We start from the raw sequence: 13,846 nt of genomic DNA, 5'->3' as shown, positions 1-13,846 counted from the left end.
ACATTCAGCACAAAATATTTTAAAATGCTTCAAATTTTATTTGTCAAAATAACACTTTATAATGTCATTTTCAATTATTTTGGTAATTTATTTCAAAATATCTGTCAGCAAGAATGTCTAACAATATAGACACACACAAAAGTTCCCCCCAGGAGTAGAATGTTAAAGAAACTACTATGACAACCTAATTCCTGTTTTCTTTGCCCTCCCAGAGCCCAGCAGCGCCCCTCTTCCCCCCAATCCGGATAACTGCCCCTCCAGCCCAGACATCCACCCCCCTTGCCCTCCTAGAGCCCAAGGATCCAGAGGAAGAAACAGCCTGAAACTCAGTCTCAGGCTTCTGTGGCGTTTCCTGCGCTCTGTCCTCTCCTTCCCTCAGGGCATGCAGGGAACTGCAACAGCCAGGAACCCTCTAGCTCTCTCACCTTCCCCTCAGGCTTGTTTTCTATGTGCAAGGTGGGCTCCGCTGGGTCCAGCGACCCTTAGTGGTGGCCAGCAGGACTACAGCCCATTTTTGTGGGGGAAAAGAAATTATGCGCACACAGCATTAATTTCTGCAAAATTTTGCATTGCACAGTGGCACAGAATTCCCCCCATAGTAAGGTCATATATACAACTCTATCATATTTTGAGAGTTCAGATGCTAAAATCATATGTAAAATATAGTTTGAAAAAAGCATTGAGTTGATAGACCACTACAAACATGTTCAGTGCTAAACATCCCGAGCAAAGATTAAAGACAGCTTTTTAAATCCATAGATTTAGAAATAATCTCTCCATCTTAGTTTTTGTTTTATAATACACCATAGGATTTCTTAGACACTATTGTCTTAAATCAGAGTGAAATAGTTACAATAATCTATTAGTACATGAACCACTTAAGTAATGGTGATCATGCAGACTCCACATTTCTTGGCTATTATAGCAAGTGTCCTTTTAATGCAGCATAAGAAACATACCATTTCGACAAGCTTCTCTTATGCATTGGCTAGGCACTTTGTCTTATAACTAAAACAAGCAATTTAACATGAAAAATTTAAACAATTTAACTAGACCCTGGAAGAATCTTTCATTTTTAAGTAGCTGTCCTTTCTGGCTGCTTAGCAGGTTGATTACAACACAAGTTGGATAGTTCTGCAAGAGGCCACCTACGAAATAGTGAGTTGTTATGGAGGAGATTTGCTGGCTGTGATAGTAGGTAGCAAGTGGCCTTATGTACAGGTTTGACTCTAGTATCTTCTGGATATTCTTAAGAGCAGGAAAATTGAAATTTATGGGTGGGTTAGAGAAAATCTATAGGAAAAAAGACACTTGGTTAGTGCTCCTGCTTGAAGGATTGTGAGTATTGTACTGCAAATGTAAAAATAAGCACGCTGAATGGACAGGTGGGTGGGTGAGCCCTCTACCTAAGACAATTAGGAGATAAATTGTAAACACTACGAATTGTCAAAAAAGAAAGTGCCTTATTCCTTTTCAGGAAAGATGCTATTGACTGGCATATATTAAAAGGAGAGCATTTAGATTCACACGCTCCTGAGTGAAAAACAGTTCACCTTCTGGGATGGGGCGGGCAGTCAACAGATTTCACAAAAACAAGGATTAAAAACAATGCAGGCACTTTGGCTGATTAACCCTTTAGTATTTCTCAACTGTAAGCACTTTGTGCTTTTGGTTTTTTAGCTATGTTCCATGTGTATTCAGGCATGGTGGTTAACCTGTTAATGTGTTAAAGCAAATGTAATGCTTTTCAACATGTTTTAAAATGTCTCTTCACAGTCTCTTGCAGCAGATCAGCTACTAAAGCTTATGAGCACAGTGGATCCAAAGTAAGTGGAAGTGATAGCTTTCAGTACTTAGGTTTATGTTGGCGTGCACTTAATCTTGAGGGTAATGTCTCATGTTACTCGATACTGATGCATTTCCCACACCTGGCCAAATAAAGACCGGAGGAAACTGGCTTCCTGTGGAAACCACCTGGGGTGAGGGGAGGGGGGAAAGATGGTTCACCCTAGGTATCAAAGACTTTCTCTCCTAATTTGGGGGAAAGAGGAATTAACTTTTTTTCATTACTTCATGCCCTTTATGTAAAGAAACTTGCGGTGCACTCACTTTAATCCTTTTAAACCATTAGCTACGAGCAAGTCTGTTAGTGTACACCTTGCACTGGAACAAATTGACTTCTAAAAACAAGAAGTTAAAATGGAATCCTGTGTTCTAGAGGTCAAATCAATCTGAATTAGTTTACTTTTTCTCTAAGGATGTACCATTTTAGCTGATCAGAATAAAAATTTCTGCCTTTTCAAAAATATTTGAGAGGTAACATTGGCAACGGGTATCTATACAAGACGATAAATGAACCCCTTACTACTTATGGGCTGAATAGTGGTACACTGGGCCAAGGAACTAAGAGGATGTAAGTTGTCCCATGTTCTGGTACCCTGTATCACCGCTTCCAGCACAGAGCAGCATTGTGTAGCTTGCTAAATTGTTTTGAATTTGAAATTTCATTTTCACGTCACTTAATGGCTTGTTCCAGGTTGAACCATGTAGCTGCTGGTCTTGTCTCACCAAGTCTGAAATCGGATACCTCCAGTAAAGAAATAGAGGAAGCTATGAAAAGAGTAAGAGAAGCACAATCACTGATTTCTGCAGCCATAGAGCCAGGTAATTGAACTACTTTAAAATATTTGGTTAAACACAATTTTTGGCAATGTAGCCTCTAAAAAGGGCTTATACACTGTAAAACACAGTTTTCATACTTCCTTATGTATGGGTTTATTTTTAATTGCAAAGTGTCTCACTTACTGCAGAAGATCCTTCAAAGTGGCTGAATGATTCTCCTGAAGCTCAGTTAGACCACACAATTATTATTCTATGTTATGTAAATTCTGGAAGAGTGCTTAGGAGAATGCACTCTTTTATCATTTATCAAAGTGCATTTAATTGAAGATGATGAAATGCCTAAATCACCCTCAGAATGAATTCTAGAAAAGTTGCTATAGCTACCTCTGCTTCAAGTTTTTTATTGAAAATATCAGGTGGTCAGATCACTTGGTTGTCAGTAAAGTGTGCTATTCTCAGTGATTGCTAGTGTTTGTGACCAGATTAGAAAGTAGCAAAAAAGGAGAGGAGGCCATTTTTTGTCATAATTTGGGATAAAAATTCTGTTTCGGGGAGAGTTGGGCCAGTTCACTTTCACTTTCAAATTCTGATTTTTTCATTTGTTGCTTCATGATGGTTAAAGAAGTCTGAATGCTTTAAATGTATTTTGGGAGAGAAGGGAACTTCAGAGAAGCTCCATTGATCAGAAATGTTAACTCTAGTCATCTTGATTTCTGTTCTAGGACTCTTTTAAGGATCCAAAGCAGTGAGTTGGGTTTGTCAGCCCTTCTTATATGAAGGGGTGGGAATGCGGAAACTTTAACATAACAAGTTTTTTCTTCCCACAGCTAAATTCTTGAGTTGAGCAGGTGTGAACAAAAGTTTTCACTAGTATGAATAAAAATCACTTCTCCTCTAAATCAAGTTTCATCTTATGTCATAGTCTTCCAGTTCTCCATAGCATCTTCCAAGAACAGGCTAAACCAGACTTGAATTTCTGATATTTAAAACAAAACAAAAAAATTACCATCACCAAAAAACAACTTTTCAGGCTTTCTTTTGCTTCTTTATGATATCTGAAGAGGGTGCAAACACACACTTAATTCCTTTTATGGGTCTCCCTAAAGATAGATACCACTTTTGTCCTTGTACTAATGTTTCCCCTTCTTAATTTCAGATAAAAAAGATGAAAAACGAAGGCATTCAAGATCAAGATCACGATCAAGAAGGAGGAGAACTCCTTCTACTTCTAGGCACAGGTTAGATTTCTCACTCCATAAATATTAACAGAAATAAGTGCCTTACACAGTTCCTTCAAAAATTTGTTTAAAACGTTAAGCTTGGCAATGCCAGCTGTTAGGTATAAATAGAGAAAAAAGCAAATCTTCTTAGTGGAGTTAAGTTGACCACCAGGACCAGTGCAGAGCATGAAAGTGGGTGAAGCCCTGTTCATGTAGAGGGCTTGGGAACATGGATTGGTTGTAGCACAGACAGTCCTATACTTTACAGCACCAAGAGTTGCACTGGCAACTTTTTCGTAGTCTTAGAAGTGTCCACTGAAACATTTTTTTCTCACCCTTTGTGGTGGGGCAGATGCCCCACACCAGCAGAAAAAGAGCTAAAGGAGAGCTTATGGTCTCATCTAGCCCCACCCTGCTATACCTTTAGCCAGTGCCACGCCTGGAGGGGGAATAAAATGAGCCAGGCTCTCTCTCTTTGGGGCTGGTTGATCAGGAAGGAGGGACAGAGCTCCACCTGAAGGAGCTTTGCCTGCAGAGCTGTAGCAGGACAGGCCTGCTAGATGGGGCAGTCGCTGGAGAGGAGCAGTTAGACCCCAGGAGTGAGCAGCACACAAGTAAGAGACTGTGGGAGATAAGTCTGAAGGGAAGGATGGGGTGCCCACTGGAAGTCTGGGGGATGCCCAGTATTGAGTTGGGCTTTCTTTTTGTTGGAGCACTTTTGGTGTCTGAGTGCTTTCCTTCCCCCCCCTCCCCCTCCCCCGGCATGCCCCAAGGGGTATAAGACAGAAAGGACAATTAGCTGGTGGGCTGAAGCCCTGTGACAGTGGACACGGAGGTGGAGATCTCCCCTCCCCTAAGACCTACGGCTGTGTTACGGTGCCTAGAAGGTCCCCAGGAGGGTGCAGCTCTCGCCATGCTATATGGATTGATGAAGAATGCAGGCAACGACCTTCTTCCTGTGGAAGGGAGCTGGTCAGACCTTAAAAAAGGAGGGACCCTAAACAAATGCCACTAGCCCCTGTAGCTGGATGCATATGGATTAGCTGCTGAAATGAATGGCTGAGCAGAATGCTCAACAGCAACTCTTCCTGCAAATGGCCAACCAGCAGGAGCAGTTAATCCTGCGATCTAGCAGCCCAACAGCAGCAGCTGGTACAACAATTGGTCACCTTAATACAGCCAGCCACTACAGTGGTACCAGCAGGCCTAGACCCAGTGGCAGACTCTGTTCCTGTCAGGAACAAAGATAGGGTCTAATAGTGACACCAATGCGTTCCTCAAAATCTTTGAACAGGTAGTCACAGCAGCTCGGCCCCTTGAACAGTAGGCAGATTTGCTTGCTCTGTACTTAAATTGGAGCACGCAAATGGCTTATATACTTTAGACTCTTTTACTGCCTGAGATTGTGCACATGTCAGAGTGGCCATCCACAATGCTCTTGATGTCTCAGAAGAGGTGTTCTGACATTTCCTGGAGGAGTAGTATCCTCTGAGAGCATGGCTCCCTCCAGTTGCCCAAAAGCTATGAGATTTGTGTTGGAGATGGCTCAGACCTAGATGAAGACATGAGCCCAGGTGGTAGAGATAATTTTACTCAAACAGTTCACCCAGATACTCCCCCTCTCCACACCCTCCCCCCCGAGGGAAAAGACTGGATTCTATAGCATCAACCTGAGGCAATGACTGACACCATTTGCCTCATGGAATACTATCTGACAACCAAGATCCCCATAATGATGATCTGCTACGGGCCTGCTGGAGCCAACGGACGAGCACAGAGAGCTGGCCACAGAGGCTGACGTCTTGGCATGGGTTCCACCCTGCTGACCCCTTACCAGGACTCATGAGGTGAGATCCTGTGTGTTGCAGGGACCTTGGATAGCCTGGACCAAAGGTCTGGAGCTGTTGACCTGGGTCCCAGTTCAAGAAACCACCAGCCTGCCTGGGCTTAAGAAGGGAACAACCATGAAAACTGAAGTAGGGGGATCCAACTCAGAGGGGACCTTTCAGGGATCCCAGGTGGTGCTGATCACAGCAACAAAGCCCAAAACATTTGCATTTTGATATGGCTGTCCTGGGCATTGGTCCCAAGATTGCAGCTTTGGCATATCTGGATAATGGGAGCCCATGCTTGAAGATCAAAGCCTTATGAAGTTGATCACCCCCATAAGAGTGAATGGGACAGAAGTGGTGAGTCTTTTGGACTCAACATATGCTCAATCCTGATGTTGAGCTTGGTGGTTCCAAATCCTGGATCACCCTGGGGAACTCTCCTTCAACAATGTGTACACAGGGACATGAAACTGTACCCTTGTGTCCAAGTTAATCTAATTTTGGGAGAGCATAATGGTTGGCCTGGCCCCATCACTTGCCTATCCAGTTATTAATCGTTGAGATTGGGAATATTTCAGGGATCTGATGAAGGAATCTTTGGGACCTTTTTCTGAGCAACAAGTCTCCCCAATTCCACACACCTCAGTCAACCTGGTGTGGGAGATGTTCCTGCTCCTGGAGAAGAGACTTCCACCCAAATTGGCAACAGCCAAACAGAGCAAGGCCCAATATGATCCCAACTTGGAGAACCTTCCTTCCCCCGAGTATGAGATCATAACAAAATTTTCAACCTCATTGAAGAGCGGAAAACTGATGACATGCTGAGCTGACTCTATACCCAAGTGATGGTTTTCAGTGAGGAATTGGTGGAACCTTGACAAGATGAAGCTTTCCTCTTTTTGAGAGAAGGCCAACCACCTATTTCACCTTGAGAGAGACTACCAGACCAAGGAAATCAGAAACCAGCTTCTGGTGCCTAGATCCTACCAGAGGGAGGTCATACGGCTGGACCACACCAGACCCTTCCTGGGCACCAAGGGGTGGAGAAAACACTGGCTCGAATTCTAGCCTGAGTCTTTTGGGGTGTTTGTGGGGTTTTTTTTTTGTTTTGATAGGCCTGCAGTGTATATGGACTTCCCCAACTCTTGTGCTTCCTGTGCCAGCTCACAGCACTCTGGACAATGGTTCCCCTGCCACTTGTGAGCATACCCTTAGAATGTATAGGAATGAACGTAGTTGGCCCTGGTAAGTGCGCTGCAGGCTACCAGTAAATTCTGGTGCTTGTAGACTATGCCACCTGGTATCCTGAACCTCATACTTGTGTGCTCCATGAATGCCAGAGTAGCTGCTTCTGAACTTTTGAAGATCTTTGCTTGGGTTTGGGTTCCATGGGAAATTATAATGGACTTGGGTACAAACCTCTTTTCCCAGACAATGAAGCAAGTATGTCAGTTGTGAAAACGAAGACTCTCTGAATGTCTGTCCACTGTCCCCGCAGAGATAGGCTAATGGAACACTTTAACAGGTTGCTAAAAAATATGCTGAGAAGGTTCGTAGCTATGGATATCTGCCTCTGGGACCATGTGAAGTGCCACAATCCTCCACCGGCTTCCCAATATTTGAACTATTACGTGGGAGACAAGCATGAGGGATTTTGGATCTCATTCAGAAAATGTGAGGAGAACGGTCACCTCAAGCTGACATTGTGGTACAGTGTGTCCTTAGCCTTCAGGAGAAGCCTGAAGTTCTAGGCTCATTTGCCAGCAAGAACCTTCGAGGTGCCCAGATCAAGCAGGAAGCATCCAGTCATAAAGGGATCCATCTCCAGGTGTTTCACCCTGAGGATCAAGTTCTCGTGTAATTTCCAGTGTGAAATCAAAGCTGCTGTCAGGGGCCTTATGCGGTAATACAAGTGGAGCCTGTGAATTTTGAGATCCAGCAAGCAGACAGAAATTCACAGTTTACCTCATGAATCTTTTAAAGCTATGGAAACCCTTGTTCATAGCCCACTACCTGCTGGAAACCAAATTAGTCCCACAAGCCACTGCAGTCTTGAGGGCTGGGATGATCAAAATCAGGAGTAATGTCACTCCAGCCCCACCAGTTGATCACTGCCTTCTTCTCCACTGTTTTTTCTGTGCAGCCCAGATGAACTCATCTGATTGCCCATCACATCCAGACTGAACCAGAACACTAAATCCAAGGAAGTCTACAACCCCATACCCAGAGGATGAGAGAAACTGACTCACGCTTCTGCTTCACAGTGCTAGTGCTGAGAATAATCGAGTTGTTTACTGACTGGAGAGCCCAATAACGCTGGTCCCTGAGCCAGTTAGGACCCCTTACTTTTGCATAGATTTCAGGAAAGTCAGCATATTGAAAGTTGACCTACCCTTTGGCATATGACTAATTCTTGATTGGCTAGATGAGGTGGAGTACATTACCCTCATGCCCGAGACCTGGGGAAAAAACAGCCTTGCTTCCTCTTTTGGCTTCTTTTCAATTCTGGATTTGCTGTTTGGATTCCATGAGCCCCCAGCCACGTTCAGAAGGTTAATGGACCAGGTCCTCCAGCCCCATAACATGCTGCTGCATACCTGGATGACATTGTAATCTGTAGTCAGACTTGTGAAGACCATCTGAAACATGTAGCTGCCCTGTTCCTGTCCCTGAGGGTGGCTGGCCTTACTGCAAACCCTACTAAATGCTGTCTGGCAAAAATGAGAGAACCTACATCGAGTGCACACTGGGAAAGGGCAAGGTGCAATCCTTGTGGATAAGGTCCAGGCCCTACAGACATGCCTCTCACCAACCTCAAAGAAACAGGTAAACTGTTTCCTAAGACTGGCATGATACTACCAACAGTTTATTACTGGCTTCTTGGCCATTGCAGCCTCCCTCGTGGATCTCATTAAAACCAATAGCTCGAAGAAATTCCAGTGGACCAACATTTTGTGAAAAGGCCTTTCAAACCCATAGGGCTCACCTCTTCTGAGAGCCTGTCTCGAATAGCTGCAACTTCACCAGGAAATTCCCACTACAGAGCAACACCTCTGTGGGACTAGAGGCTCTCTTATCCCAGTTGATGGAATGTGAAGAACACCCCTATCCTCTACCTTAGTTGGAAATTATTCCCAGTGGAGAAAGCCTATTCCATAATCAAGAAAGAGATGTAGTCAGTGAAGTGGACCATGGACTCGCTGTTATACTACCTTGACAATAATTTCACTTTTGTTAGCAACCATGCCCCGCTATATTGATTCCACTCCATGAAAGACACCCAGCCTCAAATTATGAGATGGTATCTATCTCTCAAGCCCTTCTCCTTCCACATCCAGCATGTCACCCAAATTCTGATTGTTTTTCTTTGGAGAGGGGAGAGCTGGTGGGGGAGGGAAGTACCCAAGATGGTATCGGGGGGGTACGAGGTGGGATGGGATAGAAAGGCCCACACCAGCAGAGAAAGAGTTAAGGAGAGCCTATGGGCTCAGCTAGCTTCCCCTGCGCTATATCTGCACCCAGTGCCAAGCCTGGAGGAGGAATAAAAGGACAGAGCCTGGCTGTTGAGAGCTGGCTGGTCAGCAAGAAGGATGGAACTCTGCCTCGCAGCCTGAAGAGCTGTGAGAGGACAGGTCTGCTAACTGGAGGAGCATTTAACCTCAAACAGGCCATGCATGAGTAAGAGACTGGGAGACAGGCCTGAAGGGAAGGGTGGGGTGCCCCACTGGAAGACTGGGGGATGGCCCACAATTGACTTGGGTTTGCTTTTTTATTTGGAACTGTTTTGGGTCTCAATGCCCCTCCCCCTGCTCTTTCCTCCATCCCCAGTGGGATAAGACTGAAGGGACAATTAATTCCTGGGCCAGAGCCCTACTACAGTGTCACCAGAAGGGGGGACTCATTTCTCTGCCTGGGAGACCAAAGTTAGGGCACTTGAAAGGTCCCCATCCATGGGGGTGCTGCTCCTGCCACACTATTACACAATGTTTATAATCTAATTCCAAGTTATTTTACCTCCTATCAATGAAACTTAAAAATTGATTACATTAATCTTCCCCAATCAAATAACTTATTCAACAAATAACCTATTTTATCGTTTGGCCAATCTTGATGTTTTTATTCATCCTACCACTGCATCACCTATACCAGGGATCGGCAATCTTTGGCACGTGGCACGCCAGGGTAAGCCCCCTGGCAGGCCGGGCCGGTTTATTTACCTGCTGCGTCCGCTGGTTCGGCTGATCGCGGCTCCCACTGGCCGTGGTTCACTGCTCCAGGCCAATGGGGGCTCCGGGAAGCAGTGGTCAGCACATCCCCTGGCCCACACCGCTTCCAGCAGCCCCCATTGGCCTGGGACTGCGAACTGCGGCCAGTGGGAGCCGAATCTGTGGACGCGGCAGGTAAGCAAACTGGCCCAGCCCGCCAGGGTGCTTATCCTGGCGAGCCGTGTGCCAAAGGTTGCTGATCCTTGCTCTATACTGCAATGTAATGTCAATTTGTACTTCTTTAAATCTGTCCTTTCATTTTTCATCCTTAGTTGTATAATCCGTGCTCTGGTGATCACATGTCTAGATTTCTGCAGCGTTCTCTTTAAGGTTGACCATGTTTTCAAAATCAAACACTGGGAAACTTTTTGGTTACAACATATATTTGGGTTATGAAATATTCAGACACACACAAATTATATGTGCTGGTGCCCTACTGCCAGCTTCTGATTCAACAATGACACGTACATATTTGATACTGTCTCACATGACCACGTCATGTGAAATGCAACCTAGATGAAGCTACTATAAGGTGGGTGCAAAACTGGTTGGAGAACCGTTCCCAGAGAGTAGTTATCAGTGGTTCACAGTCATTGTTGGATGGGCATAACAAGTGGGGCCCGCAGGGATCAGTTCTGGGTCTGGTTCTCTTCAATATCTTCATCAATGATTTAGATAATGGCATAGAGAGTACACTTACAAAGTTTGCAGATGATACCAAGATGGGAGGGGTTGCAAGTGCTTTAGATGCTAGGATTAAAATTCAAAATGATCTGGACAAACTGGAGAAATGGTCTGAAGTAAAAAGGATGAAATTCCATGAGGACAAATGCAAAGTAGGAAGGAACAATCAGTTGCACACATACAAAATGGGAAATGACTGCCTAGGAAGGAGTACTGTGGAAAGGGATCTAGGGGTCATAGTGGACTACAAGCTAAATATGAGTGAACAGTGTAACACTGTTGCAAAAAAAGCAAACATCATTCTGCGATGTATTAGCAGGAGTGTTGTAAACAAGATACAAAAAGTAATTCTTTCGCTCTACTCTGTGCTGATTAGGCCTCAACTGGAATATTGTGTCCAGTTCTGGGCACCACACTTAAGGAAAGATGTGGGCAAATTGGGGAATGTCCAGAGAAGAGCAACAAAAATGATTAAAGGTCTAGAAAACATGACCTATGAGGGAAGATTGAAAAAACTGGGTTTGTTTAGTCTGGAAAAGAGAAGACTGAGAAGGGACATAACAGTTTTCAAGTACATAGAAGATTGTTACAAGGAGGAGGGAGAAAAATTGTTCTTAACTTCTGAGGATAGGACAAGAAGCAGTGGGCTTAAATTGCAGCAAGGGAGGTTTAGATTGGACATTAGGAAAAACTTCCTAACTGTCAGGGTATTTAAGCATCGGAGTAAATTGCCAAGGAGGTTGTGGAATCTCCATCATTGGAGATTTTTTTAAGAGCAGGTTAGACAGGTCAGGAATGGTTTAGATAATACTTAGTTCTGCCATGAGTGCAGGGGACTGGACTAGATTCTATGATCTCAAAGTGGATGATATTTTCAAAAATACTCATTTGACTCTGTCCTCACTCCAGAAACACTGTTTCTTATACTGAATGCATATTCCACTGGGCTGTTTGCTCCTGGTAAACAGCAAATTTTACTCCATATACTAGTGGCTTAAACACTTTGGGGTTTTTTTTAAGAATGTTTTGACTGATTAAATGGAAAACCAGGATATTTTTAGGTGTTCTAATACAATGTCTCTGGCCTCTCAGTTCTTACCTTGCACCTCAATAGTCTGTCCACAATTAGGTCATGCTAATTATGTCCCTCCTGTCTTCATACTACTCTACTGGGTCTCCTAAATCTTCTGCATCAAGTTTCAGCTTGTTCCCACCTTCGGATCTGCAGCGTTCCACTGCTGCTTGCATCTCTGATCTGCCTGCCAACATGCTTTGCCCAATATGTTTTCCTCTGGCTGTCATTGCCATGCCTTCTATGTTGCTCCTACAGCTGATGAGTATGTGGTATGCATTTACTTTCTTCATTTCAAATAATTCCTCCAAAACTTCCTTGCCACCCTATCAGTTTTCTTCTGCCACCATAAGTGTGTATTCACATACCGAAATAGATAATGTTGCATAGCTGATAGAGGTTTCCATCACTCACTCATCACCTGTACTTTGTGGCACTTGCTTTTCTGTTGTGGCCTTTCTGGGCATGACTTTATGGGGTCCATCATCTTCATTTTTTCTGTATGCGCTGACAGCATTTAACTAATAGTCTGGTATGTCTAGGTCAAATATATTTTTGTAATCCTGTGGCTAATGCGTTGTTTGATAGACGATCAAGAAGCAGATCAAGGAGGAGGTCACATTCAAAGTCAAGAAGCAGGCGGCGATCTAAAAGTCCAAGAAGGAGGAGATCTCATTCCAGAGAGAGAGGTAGAAGGTCTAGGAGCGCATCCAAAACCAAGTAATTCCCTCTTGCTACTCCTAAAATTTGCTAGAAATCCAGATGTTAATTCTGAAATATATGTAATTTAATGTCTGTTAAAGAAAATAACCAGGTCATCAAATACTACCAAGTAGTTTTTATTACTGTGCCACAGATTGGAGCTCTTAATTGTACTAGGTACTGAAGCACAGCACCGACAAGATTTAAACAAATAGCATTTTTGTAGAATTTAACTTTGCATGTCTTTGAGGAAGTATCTTTATAAGAGTAGGTTTGTGTTCCACTGTGATGCCCAAAGTTAAGACATCTCTGAATATGTATTTAGGCACTTAAATGTGGCCTCATTGTCATAGATGCTGAAAACGTGCATCTCCCATTAGTTGCAATGGGAGCTGCAGATGCTTATTACATTTAAAAATCAGTTGTAACTTTTAGCATCTAAGCTTGGTAATTTCTTCTTGGATGTCTCAGGAAGAATTAAAATAGCTGTTCTGCTATTTCAGTAATTGTCCCTCTTTGCTTTCTCTTTCTCACAAATGAGTTTCACAGTGGAGAGAGACAATCAGTTTGTGCTGTAAAATGTCTTGAGAGTTGTGATTATCTGGTATTATTTTCTATTCTAGTTACATGCAAATATTTGTCTCCTAAAACTGACTGATTTTGAATATGTAACATTTGCCTTTCAAGGGATAAAAAGAAGGAAGAGAAAGAAAAGAAACGTTCTAAAACTCCACCAAAAAGCTACAGCACAACTAGACGATCTAGAAGCACAAGCAGGTACCAGAACTTGGGTCACTTAGTCTGTGTTTCAAGGATTAGAATATAGTGGTATTGGTGTAAAAGTTTCTAACCTGGTTTGTGACAGTTATCCTCTTTCACCTCTGAAGAAATCAGTTATTTACTGCAGTGTGTTGCTATAGGTTATGAATTAGCACTTCAACTAGGGTTACAGAGACTTACAGGAGCTGTTTCAACAAGACCACCACAGCCCATTTATCAAAGTACCTACAGCTCCCACTTCAAGGAAAGTGAAACAGAGACTCGGTCTCACCTGGAGCATTTAAGGAAATCTGTGCAATGCCTTATTGATCTAGGCACATCTCTTTATTTGTTTGGGGGTTTTTTTACTGTGAATCTCATACACAAGGAAAAAATACCAACCTTAAATTAGCACACTGAGTCTTTCTGGACTCTTGAAAAGGTCACAATTCAGAAATTGTTTACTGTGACAGCTTGAAAACTACAGGAACATATCTGCATTTATTTTGTCCACATATAAAAGAATAATAGGAGAAAATGTACTTTCAGATAAAGCATCTCTTAAATTAACGTGTGAGAGAGAGATGTCCCTGGACTTATAAAGGGGGAAATGAAGTGCCTCAAAGACGTTTTAAGTGCTAAGAAGGTATTAGTTGGTCTCTGAAAATCAAGCTGTTTTGTCTGACTGCT

At 43.4% G+C, this 13,846-nt stretch overlaps 1 protein-coding gene across 6 annotated transcripts in view; it reads left to right on the top strand.

Moving 5' to 3' along the window:
- SRSF11 (serine and arginine rich splicing factor 11) overlaps positions 1-13,846 on the top strand; it is a 34,644-nt gene that overhangs the window by 17,568 nt on the left and 3,230 nt on the right. For all 6 annotated transcript variants that reach the window (XM_039485279.1, XM_039485278.1, XM_039485277.1 and 3 more), the window contains 5 exons: positions 1,777-1,826; positions 2,537-2,664; positions 3,779-3,860; positions 12,284-12,415; positions 13,085-13,174. In XM_039485279.1, coding sequence (XP_039341213.1) covers positions 1,777-1,826; positions 2,537-2,664; positions 3,779-3,860; positions 12,284-12,415; positions 13,085-13,174 — 482 coding nt within the window. The remainder of the gene's footprint in view (positions 1-1,776; positions 1,827-2,536; positions 2,665-3,778; positions 3,861-12,283; positions 12,416-13,084; positions 13,175-13,846) is intronic.

Source organism: Mauremys reevesii, linkage group 8 (assembly GCF_016161935.1).
Source record: "Mauremys reevesii isolate NIE-2019 linkage group 8, ASM1616193v1, whole genome shotgun sequence".
NCBI lineage: Eukaryota > Metazoa > Chordata > Testudines > Geoemydidae > Mauremys > Mauremys reevesii.
The sequence above is the reverse complement of the archived record's forward strand: the minus strand, read 5'-3'. Positions and strand labels throughout refer to the sequence as shown.